Source organism: Onychomys torridus, chromosome 10 (genome assembly GCF_903995425.1).
Source record: "Onychomys torridus chromosome 10, mOncTor1.1, whole genome shotgun sequence".
In the NCBI taxonomy this organism is placed as follows: Eukaryota; Metazoa; Chordata; class Mammalia; order Rodentia; family Cricetidae; genus Onychomys; species Onychomys torridus.
In genome coordinates, this window is record NC_050452.1 from 66,779,844 (window position 1) to 66,791,813 (window position 11,970).

The 11,970-nt window shown below is 48.2% G+C and overlaps 1 protein-coding gene across 1 annotated transcript; it reads left to right on the forward strand.

The window, feature by feature from the left end:
- Positions 1-6,512: 6,512 nt before the first annotated feature.
- On the forward strand, positions 6,513-11,684 carry LOC118591902 (the record flags this gene model as incomplete). The annotated part of the gene is made up of 4 exons (XM_036200347.1): positions 6,513-6,651; positions 6,946-7,163; positions 8,238-10,188; positions 10,852-11,684. Coding segments are annotated over exons 1-4 (3,141 nt in total), but the record flags the coding sequence as incomplete, so codon positions are not given.
- Between the last annotated feature and the right edge of the window lie 286 nt (positions 11,685-11,970).

Here is an 11,970-nt window from a genome sequence, read left to right on the forward strand (position 1 = left end):
TTCCAGAGGTGTCATCATGCCTGATTTCAAGCTCTACTACAGATCTATAGTAATAAAAACAGCTTGGTATTGGCATAAAAACAGACAGGTAGATCAATGAAATCAAATCAATGATCATGACATAAATCCACACAACTATAAACACCCAATTTTTGACAAAGAAACCAAAATTATACAATTAAAAAAAAGAAAGCATCTTCAACAAATGGTACTGGCATAGCTGGATATTGTTATGTAGAAGAATGCAAATAGATTCGTATCTACTGACATGTACAAAACTCAAGTCCAAGTGGATCAAAGACTTCAACATAAATCCAGTTATACTGAACCTGATAGAAAAGAAAATGGAAAGTAGCCTTGAATGCATTGGTACAGGAGACAACTTTCTGAATATAACACCAGTAGCATAGACACTGAAATTGACAAATAATAAATGTAACCCCATGAAACTAAAAAGCTTCAATAAGGCAAAACAATAAGATGAAACAACAGCCAAAAAATGGGAAAATATCTCCACCAACCCCATATCTGACAGAGGGCTGATCTCCAAAATCTATAAAGAACTCAGGCAACTAGAAATCAAAATACCAAATAACCCAATTTAAAAATGGGATACTGATCTAAACAGAGAATTCTCAACATAAGACTCTCAAATGACTGAGATACATTTAAAAAATTGTTCAACTTCCTTAACCATTGGGAATATGCAAATCAAAATGACTCTGATAATCTTACACCTTACATCAGAATGGCTAAGATCAAAACACTAACAACAGCTTATGCTGGAGAGAATATGTAGTAAGGGGAACATTCCTCTGCTGCTGCTAGTGGGAGTGTAAATTTGTACAGCCACTTTGGACATTGATATGGCAGTTTCTCAGAAAATTAGAAATCAATCTACCTCAAGACTCAGCTACTATACCACTCTTGGGCATATTCCCTAAGGATTCTCAACAATACCCAAGGATACTTGCACAACTATGTTCATAGCAGCTTCATTTGTAATAGCTAGAAACTGGAAACAATCTAGATACCCCTCAAGTGAAGAATAGATAAAGTAAATGTGGTATATTTACACAATGGAATATTACTCAGCTGTTAAGGACAATTAATTACATCAGGAAATTTGAAGGCAAATGGAACTAGGAAAAAAAATCATCTGAGTGAGGTAACCCAAACCCAGAAAGACAAACATGGTATATATTCACTCCTAAATGGATAGTAGCTATGAAGTAAAGGATAACCATACTACAATCCACTGACTCAGAGAGGCTAGGTAACAAGGAAGAGGGATGCATGGATTTCCCTGGGAAGGCAAAATAAAAGAGATCTCCTGGGTAAACTGAAGGCAGATGGCCAGTTGGGAACATGAGGGATCAGGTTAGGGACATGACAGAGTGGAAGAGTAATGAAAGAAATGTCTCAGTAGAGATGGTATTTAGAGGTCAGGTAGAAACCTGGTTCAAGGGAAACTCCCAGGTATCTATAAAGAAGACTCCTGGCCATGGTAGATAGGTCCCTTGAACTGTCCTTCTCCTATAATTAGATTGGTGACTACCCTAATTGTCATCAGAAAGCCTTCATCCAGTAACTAATGGAAACAGATGTAGAGATCCACAGCCAAGGACTGAGCTGAGCTCTGGGAAATCTATTGAAAAGACAAAGGAAAGGTTGTATGAGCCAGGGGGATTAAGGTCATTACAAGGGAATCCACAGAAACAACAAACTGGGCTCATAGGAGCTCACAGATTCTGGGCTGACAAGTAGGGAGCCTGCATGGGACTGACTTAAGCCCTCTACATGTGTGTGACATTAGTGTGCCTTGGTCTACTTGTGAGACTCGTAGCAGTGGGAGCCCATTCCTAAGGCTTTGACTGGCTTTTGGTAACCTATTTCTCATACTGGGTTGTCCTGCCCAGCCTTAGTGCAAAGTGGGGAGCTTAGTCCTACCTCAACTTAATATGGCATGCTTTGCTGACACCCACAGGAGGCCTGCCCCTTTTTAAATAAAAACAGAGGAGGAGACAATTGGGGGGGGGGCAAGGACAGGGGGAAGAAATGGGAGGAGAAGAGGGAGGGGGACCCTGCAACTGGGACGTGAAATAAATGAATAAATTTAATAGATAAAAAAATAAAATGAAAAATGGAGTAGAAAATGGTAAGAGCCATATTGAATATGACAATGAGGATTTGGAAACTTGAAGCTTCTCTGGAACAAGATTACAATTTGCACTCTAATTTGTGGTTGTCACCTCAAAAGTTTCAGATTTCCAGGTAAATGAAGACTTAAAAGCTGAAATTTTCATCTTATAGGAACTTCCTTCAAGGTTTCTCATTGCTCCATTAAAGAATTTTATCAAGCAGTGATGGGGGGAAAAAAATCATCCAGACTCTACAGCCTGGCATCATGAGGGCAACCTTGGTGGTTTCAGAATTACTTTCAGGGTCCCAATTCTACCTTAGAGAATCTTAAGCTTCTCCTAGCTTCTGCCAAGGTAGATGATCCACACACATCTCCATATCACACCTGTCGCTTGGCCACAATGCTCTTTCTCCCACACAGTTTCTCCCACTCTTAAATATAGAGAGAGTGAGAAATTATCCTAATCTTTGGCTTTTGCTCACTGTTAATTAGCAATTCTATCTTTGAATTGTGTCTGTCCTCACGTTTTTACTGTAATCACTCAAAAGGAACAAAGTCACTGCTTCAAAACTTAGCTAAACAGCCTCTGCTAATATCCAGCTGCATCACTCTCAAATTCCACTTCCAAAAAAATACTAGTACAAGCCAAGTGTTGGTGGCTCACATCTATAATCCCAGCATTTTGGAGGCAGGAAGATCTCGGTGAGTTTGAAGCCAGCCTGGTCTACAGAACAAGTTCCAGGACAGTCAGGGCTACACAAAGAAACCCTGTCTCAAAAAAACAAACAAACAAAAAACAACAACAACAACAAAATGCTAGGACATAAATGCAATTCAGTCTAGCTCTTTATCACTCTATACCAGTAGCAGCCTCTCCTCTGCACCCAACAACAAGTTCCTTGTTTCCACTGAGATTTTAAAACGTCCTCTATCATTCATATCCATACCATCATTCTATTCTGTGGGATAGATGTTCCATAAGATTAAATCTTTCTCTGCAGTCTTTCTCCATTCTTTTGAAATCACACTAAATACTCTCCTCACAGAAATAAAAATGGGCTTCACCCAGCATGCACATCAAAACTCTTCAGGTCTCTACCATTATGGAGATCCAAAATGGTTTACCTACTCCCAATACTTAAGTTCTGTAACAGTTGCTTTGGGCTGCTATAGCAAGCTAACATCGACTTTAAAATTTGAAATTTGTTTTTCAAAGTTTGGAGGCTAGGAAGATCCATATTAAAAAAACACACTATTTTGTATACAGTTCTCTGGGGAAAGGGCTTAACTTTGTAGTCTAGTAGCTTAGCCTGGACTTGAATTCATGATTTTCTTGCTTTAACCTCTCAAGTGCTGGAATTACAGTCATGCTCTACCATTCAGCTTACAGAAGCTATATGTATATGTGTGTATACACAACACACACACACACACACACACACACACACACACACACACACTCAGAAAGATTCCATGTTTGTGGCCAAACTGCTTGTAAAAGTCAATCATCTAAATATGAATAACGTAATATTGGAGAGTACAATTATAATATTTGGATCTTCAAGTGATATATTCAAAACAGAATATTGCATCTTGAACAATTTTGCAAATATTTCATGATAGCAAATGCATGTTCAGTATTCAGGCAAAAGTCACAGTATTGATGAATCATCATTACAAAGATCCTACAAACCTGCATCTAACTTTGAAAATTCTGATTTCTTTCACATTCATTTTTGTTTTATTTTGCCCCACCCTTCTTGCCAGATGGGCAAGGTGAAAATCCTTTTATATTCATTAGACTATCCATTTCCTGAAGGGAAGAGGAAGTGAAATACTCTGCTGCATTATAGTACTCTTGTAACATCTAACATGAAGTTCTTAAATCAGACTACAAGTCAATTTATCTATTTACATGTGTGGATATGTTCAACAAACTTCTGTGTTTTTACAAGAAGGAAGTCGTGACTTATGTGTCAAAAATTAGCTTGTCAAGGGAGAGGAAACAAACATAGCACTCCTTGTGTTAAGAACTCCATGCAACATGATGCAAAATGTTATATACTAACAAGAAATCTCACTCCTCCCTCTAGAGAAATCCACAGCCTTAGGAGCATGTAGGACTAATTGATATGCACTGCATCTTGTCAAAGAAAATTCAGTCTAGAAAACATTCCGATGCCTAAGGCTCAGGGAACATTGCAGATGATGGGGTGGAAAGATTATAAGACCCAGAGGTTGAAGAAGATTGTTATGAGATTGTATCTGTTAGTAGAGTCAGCAGCCACACCCATAAAGTCTCACCAAGATATCTTCCCAAACATCAGCTGAATAAGAATAACACTAATGGACATGCTGAAGTGGACAGAGGAAAGCCCACCAGGCCTCAAAACCATGCCAAGAACTATAGGCAACAGAGGAAAACTTGGAGCAAGAAAGGTGATCTTCCCCAGTGAAGAGCACAATTGGTTGTCCAGTGTCAAATGGTCAGCCCTGAAAACATACAAACAAGTAGCATTATAAGGACTTAACAGACTATATTTAGGAATACATATCTAGGAATATATTGCATGTTTATATACAACAATAACAATTAGTGGAAAAAAGAGGGTATGAATTTGAAGGGAGTGGGGGGATATGTAGGAGGGTTTGGAAGAAGGAAGGTGAGAAATATTGTAATTATATTATGATCTCAAAATTATTTTCAAATTTTGAAAAAAGAAAATTCAATGCACAGTTTTCAAATAATGTTTAGAGAGCAAAAGTAAAGGTAGTCTTTTCTCCATCATATAGCTTTGCAACTCACTACAGAACTATGATATCCACTAGATTCAAATAGGTGTGAAAGACCCCCCGGCACCCCTATAGTAATGCTATGTTTGCAAGGCTTATAAGGGAACAAAAGACAGTTCCAGGAAATAGAATGGCCCCACCGCAGCCCAGATAGCCGATAGATAAGCAGGATGTCAGGGGCAGACTGCCTGGCGTCAGTGCGGGAGGGCCAGAGCAGCTGGAATTCTAGATAGGGGTTGAGCCAACACACATATCTGGTTACCAAGGGAAAAACCCACAAACCGCCCTGAGCCTGAGTTCACGCCCCATTTGATTTATGCTCATATATTCGCGCCTCACTTTGACAGAGCTTTGTCCAATTAGAACCCTTTGACTATTCGCGCCTCACTTTGAATTGTCCAATCAGAGCTTTGTCCAATTAGAACCCTTTGACTATTCGCGCCTCACTTTGACAGAGCTTTGTCCAATTAGAACCCTTTGACTATTCGCGCCTCACTTTGAATTGTCCAATCAGAGCTTTGTCCAATTAGAACCCTTTGACTATTCGCGCCTCACTTTGACAGAGCTTTGTCCAATTAGAACCCTTTGACTATTCGCGCCTCACTTTGAATTGTCCAATCAGAGCTTTGTCCAATTAGAACCCTTTGACTATTCGCGCCTCACTTTGACAGAGCTTTGTCCAATTAGAACCCTTTGACTATTCGCGCCTCACTTGAATTGTCCAATCAGAGCTTTGTAACCATTCGCGCCTTGTTTAAATTATCCAATCAGAACCCTTTGACTAATGCTTTCCCGCGCTTCTTGCTATAAAAACCCATCTTACCAACCCAGAGGCGCGCAAGTTTTCCGAGAGACTTGGTTGCCCCAGGTACCTGTGTTTAAATAAACCTCGTGCTGTTGCATCTGATCCGTGGTCGCTGCGTGCTCCTTGAGCCGGGGGTCTCTCCTGAGGGGAGACCTCTCCGGGGGTCTTTCATTTGGCGAGCCAGCCAGGAGGCAGAGACCCTCTACTCACGGACCACCAACCCACCATCAGGAGGTAAGCTGGCCTGCCTCGGTATTTCTGTTTAAGCTCGAGCCGTCCTGTGTCCGTTTTGTCTCTGTGCTGCCTGTTTCTATGTTTGAGCTCTGTTCCTGCGCAGCGTCCGGAGGGACCAGGAAAGGAGGCGGGCAAGGTCTGCCGTGAGGCCGGGCCGCCTGATTGTAGTGCCGGGAGAGGAGGCAGGCAGACTTGCCGTGAGGCCGGGCCGCCTGAGTCCCGCACTAGGGTATCTCCCCTAGTGTTCTGTATCGGGGTGAGGCTGAAGGGGCTGACGAGCCCGGACTTCGCTCACCAACCCTGGAAGACGTTCCATGGGAGTCTGAAGTCCCCTTTGGGGCACGGTTTTTCGGGGCCTCCCAGGTATCCGAGGGATACGTGGTGTTGGCAGGGGACGGGGGGCGCAAACCCTCCCAATCCCCGACTGAGTTCTTGCTTTCGGTTTTGCGCCGAAGCCGCGCAGCGCGATTTGTTGTAACGTCTGTTGTTTGTCTGTTTCTTGTTTGCTGCCTAATTCTTCTTTATCTAGACACCAGAATGGGACAAACCGTCGCTACGCCCCTGAGCCTCACTCTCGACCGCTGGTCGGACGTAAAAGGCCGTGGCAACAATGAAGGAGTCATCATCAAAAAGAATAAATGGACCACTCTCTGCGAGGCCGAATGGGTTATGATGGGTGTCGGCTGGCCCCGAGAGGGCTCCTTTAACCTCTCTTTGATTTCACAGATTGAAGGGAAGATTTTTGCCCCCAAACCCCACGGGCACCCGGACCAGGTCCCCTACATAGCCATCTGGAGATCCCTGGTAGAAAACCCATTTCCATGGGTCAAGCCCTTCCTCCTAGGTCCCTCTACAACCCCTTTGGCTTCTCCCCCGCCCTCCGCACCTCCTGCGATTTCTTCCTCCTCTTTATACCCTATACTTCCCCGCAAAGAGGCTCTCAAGCCTTCCGTCCTCCCCTCCGACCTAGACTCTCCCCTCATTGACCTCCTAACAGCTGAGCCGCCGCCTTATCGCGCGGCACCGGCCGCGCCAGCCGCGGGACCGGAAACAGGGATGACGGCCATCGGAGGGGCAGCAGCCCCTGAGAAGATGGCAACTGGCGGGGACACAGGGGGGACCCCGGCTCCCTCACCCATCGCCGGTCGCCTTCGGGCCCGCCGGGATGACACCCCCCTGGAATCCAAGGCCTTTCCCCTCAGAGAAGGGCCCGGCCGCCATCTCCAGTACTGGCCATTCTCGGCCTCTGATCTCTATAACTGGAAACAATTTAACCCCCCGTTTTCCAAAGATCCCGTGGCATTAACCAACTTGATTGAGTCTATCCTAGTGACCCATCGGCCAACCTGGGATGACTGCCAACAGCTTTTGCAGACCCTCCTGACTGTGGAGGAGAAGCAGCGGGTGTTCCTGGAAGCACGGAAGCTGGTCCCCGGCGAAGATGGGAGACCTACCCAGCTCCCCAATCTCATTGACATAGCCTTTCCCCTCACGCGCCCGAATTGGGATTATACCACCGATGAAGGTAGGGGACACCTACGTCTCTATCGCCAGTTGCTTTTAGCGGGTCTCCGTGCCGCTGCTAGGCGGCCCACTAATTTGGCCCAGGTAAGAAGCACTATCCAGGGAAGGGAGGAGACGCCTGCCGCATTCTTAGAAAGGCTAAAAGAGGCTTATAGAATGTACACCCCCTATGATCCAGAGGACCCAGGGCAGGCGCCAGGAGTTATCCTGTCATTTATCTACCAGTCGAGCCCAGATATCAGGACTAAGTTACAGAGGTTAGAAGGACTGTCGACACTGAATCTTTCGGATCTGCTGAAGGAGGCAGAGAAAGTATTTAACAAGAGGGAAACCCCGGAGGAAAGGGAGGAGAGGATGTGGCAGAAGCAGGATGAGAGGGACAAGAGACGACACAAGGAGATCAAGACACTGGCCGCCGTAGTGTTGCAGGGTCAGGACAGAGAGGGAGTTAGGATGGGAGAACGAAGGCGACCCCCCTTGGAAAAGGACCAGTGTGCATACTGCAAGGGAAAAGGACATTGGGCTCGGGAATGCCCACAGAGACCACAGGGACCCCGACGACCCAGACCCAAGGCTGTGGACCTCCTTAATCTGGAAGACTAGGGGGGTCCAGGCCAGGAGCCCCCCCCTGAGCCTCGGATAACCCTCAAGATCGGGGGGCAACCCATAACCTTCCTAGTTGATACGGGGGCCCAACATTCGGTCCTGACCCATACTGGGGGCCCCCTCAGTGACCGTTCCGCCTTGGTCCAGGGGGCCACCGGTAGTAGGAGATACCGGTGGACGACTGAAAGAAAAGTCCAGTTGGCGTCGGGGCAAGTAACCCATTCTTTCCTACATATACCCGACTGCCCTCACCCGTTGCTGGGCCGGGACTTACTGACCAAATTAAAAGCACAGATTTACTTTGATGAAAGAGGACCCACGGTCACGGGGCCTGGGGGAACCCCTTTACAAGTCCTCGCCCTAAATCTGGAAGAAGAATACCGCCTTTTCGAGCCTGAGCCCCCTGAAGAACCACCGGGTGAGATGCAGGACTGGCTAGACAGGTTTCCACAGGTATGGGCAGAAACAGGAGGCTTGGGGCTTGCGCACGACCAGCCGCCCCTCGTCATTTCATTGAAGGCCTCCGCAGCCCCAATCTCAATCAGACAGTACCCCATGTCTCGGGAAGCGCAGGAGGGGATTAAACCCCACATCCGGCGGCTAATAGACCAGGGAGTGCTCAAACCCTGCCGATCTCCCTGGAATACTCCCCTCTTACCCGTCAAGAAACCAGGCACGGGGGAATTCAGACCGGTCCAGGACTTAAGGGAGGTCAATAAGCGGGTAGAAGACATACACCCCACAGTACCTAACCCCTACAACCTCCTCAGCACCCTCCCACCGACCCATACTTGGTATACGGTGCTGGATCTAAAAGATGCTTTCTTTTGCTTGAGACTGCATCCTCAGAGCCAGCTACTGTTTGCTTTTGAATGGAGGGACCCAGAAATCGGGCTTTCAGGACAGCTGACCTGGACCCGGCTCCCTCAAGGGTTCAAGAATAGCCCAACACTCTTTGATGAGGCCCTCCATGCAGATCTAGCCGGATTCCGGGTAGAGCACCCAACCTTGACTCTGCTCCAGTACGTAGATGACCTCCTCTTGGCCGCCAGGAGCCGGACCGAATGCTTGGAAGGAACTCAGGCTCTGCTGACCAGGCTTGGGGAGAAGGGCTACAGGGCCTCAGTCAAAAAGGCCCAGATATGCCAAAACAAAGTTATCTATTTGGGCTACACCCTGGAGGGAGGGCGAAGATGGCTGACCGAGGCCAGAAAAGAGGCAATTGTCTCAATCCCCCCTCCCAAGGGCCCTCGGCAAGTCCGAGAATTTTTGGGCACGGCCGGCTACTGCCGCCTCTGGATTCCTGGGTTTGCTGAACTGGCTGCCCCCCTGTATCCTCTCACTAAGCCGGGAATTATGTTCCGATGGGAGGAAGAACATCAACAGGCCTTCCAACAAATTAAGAGAGCATTGCTCGAGTCACCAGCCCTGGGCCTACCAGATCTAACTAAGCCCTTCGAACTATTCGTGGATGAGAACTCAGGTTTTGCCAAAGGGGTATTAGTGCAAAAACTGGGGCCCTGGAGGAGGCCGGTGGCCTATCTATCCAAGAAATTGGACCCGGTAGCCACTGGATGGCCCCCTTGCTTACGCATGGTGGCCGCTATTGCAGTCCTGCTCAAGGATGCGGGTAAACTGACTCTGGGTCAGCCAATGACTGTGCTATCCTCCCATGCGGTGGAAGCCCTAGTCCGGCAGCCCCCAGACAGATGGCTCTCCAACTCCAGAATGACTTATTATCAGGCCTTGCTGCTAGATACCGACCGAGTGACTTTCGGCCCCACAGTCTCCCTCAATCCGGCCACCCTACTACCCCTGCCTGCCTCCTCGGGGGAGCATGATTGCCTCCAGATCCTGGCGGAAGCGCACGGTACCCGTCCAGACCTGACCGATCAACCATTAAAGGACTCAGACTATGTCTGGTTCACGGACGGGAGCAGCTTCCTCGAGGAAGGGACGAGAAGAGCAGGAGCAGCTGTCACCACTGAGTCAGAGGTGGTCTGGGCCTCGCCGTTGCCGGCTGGAACATCGGCCCAGAGAGCGGAGCTGATCGCACTCGCCCAGGCCCTCCGGATGGCAGAAGGTAAGAGACTCACAGTCTATACTGACAGCAGATATGCCTTCGCCACTGCTCATATGCATGGAGAAATCTACAGACGAAGGGGCCTCCTGACTTCAGAAGGTAAAGGAATCAAGAATAAAAAGGAGATTCTGGATCTCCTACAAGCACTATTCCTCCCACGGCAGCTCAGTATAATGCACTGTCCAGGGCATCAAAAGGGGAACACAGCAGTGGCTCGGGGAAACAGGCTGGCTGACCTAACCGCCCGAGCCGCAGCCTCCCAACCACCCAAGGAAGGGCAGCTGATGCTCCTGCAGGGTCACCCGCCGCCTGGCAGAGGCCCTATGCCCTACAGCCCTGAGGACCATGAGCTAGCAAAGAAAATGGGGGCGGAATGGGACTCTGAGAAGCAGGCTTATACAAAAGAAGACAAACTAGTCATGCCTACTTCCCATACCCAATACATGCTCAAGTTTCTTCATGCACTGACCCATCTAGGCAAGGGCAAAATGAAGGCCCTACTGGCCGACGAGACTTCTGGGGCTATACTACTGAACCAGGACCAAATACTCCAGCAAGTGACCTCTAGCTGTCCAGCATGCACCCAAGTGAACCCCGGAAAGGCCCACTTAGGCAAGGGAACCCGCCTAAGGGGCCATCGCCCTGGGACTCATTGGGAAATAGATTTCACAGAGGTAAAGCCCGGACTCTATGGCTACCGTTACCTCCTGGTTTTTGTGGACACCTTTTCTGGATGGATGGAAGCATTCCCCACCAAGAAGGAAACAGCCAACGTCGTGGCCAAAAAGCTGTTGGAGGACATTTTTCCCAGATATGGGATGCCCCAGGTAATGGGGTCCGATAATGGGCCTGCCTTCGTCTCCCAGGTAAGTCAGAGGGTGGCCAGATTGCTGGGGATTGATTGGAAGCTTCATTGTGCATACCGGCCCCAGAGCTCAGGACAGGTAGAACGAGCTAATAGAACCATTAAGGAGACTTTGACCAAATTAACGCTTGCAACTGGCTCTAGAGACTGGGTGCTCCTACTCCCTTTAGCCCTTTACCGGGCCCGGAATACCCCCGGACCCTATGGTTTGACTCCCTTTGAAATTATATATGGGGCCCCCCCACCTATTGTGAATTTCCTTCATCCTGACATTTCGTCCTTCGCTACCAGCCCTACCTTAGAGGCACACCTCCAGGCCCTCCAGCTGGTACAGAAGGAAGTTTGGAAACCTCTGGCAGCAGCCTACCGAGAGCAACTGGACCACCCAATAGTCCCTCATCCCTTCCAGATCGGGGACTCCGTCTGGGTTCGGCGACACCAGACCAAGAATTTGGAACCACGGTGGAAGGGACCATACACCGTCCTGCTGACCACACCAACCGCTCTCAAGGTCGACGGGATTGCTGCCTGGGTCCACGCCTCCCACGTGAAGGCTGCTAAGGAGATTGACCCGACCAGCGCCAAGGAGTCCACATGGAAGGTACAGCGCACTCAAAATCCACTGAAGATAAGACTCTCTCGTGCCTGATTCTCCTCCTTACTCTTACCCCTCTCCCAACCCTGGGGTCAGGGTCCCCTCACCAGGTTAAAAGGCTCATTTGGCAAGTTATATCCCAAACCGGGGAGACCATATGGTCAACCACAGCTAACCATGCCCCCCACACCTGGTGGCCCCCCCTAACTCCCGATATTTGCCAGCTGGTAGCGGGCCTGGACGCTTGGGACATTGCTCATTTGAGTCACTCTGACTTCCCGGTTCGCACGGCCCGGTCAATCAGACCTGGGGGAGGACGAGG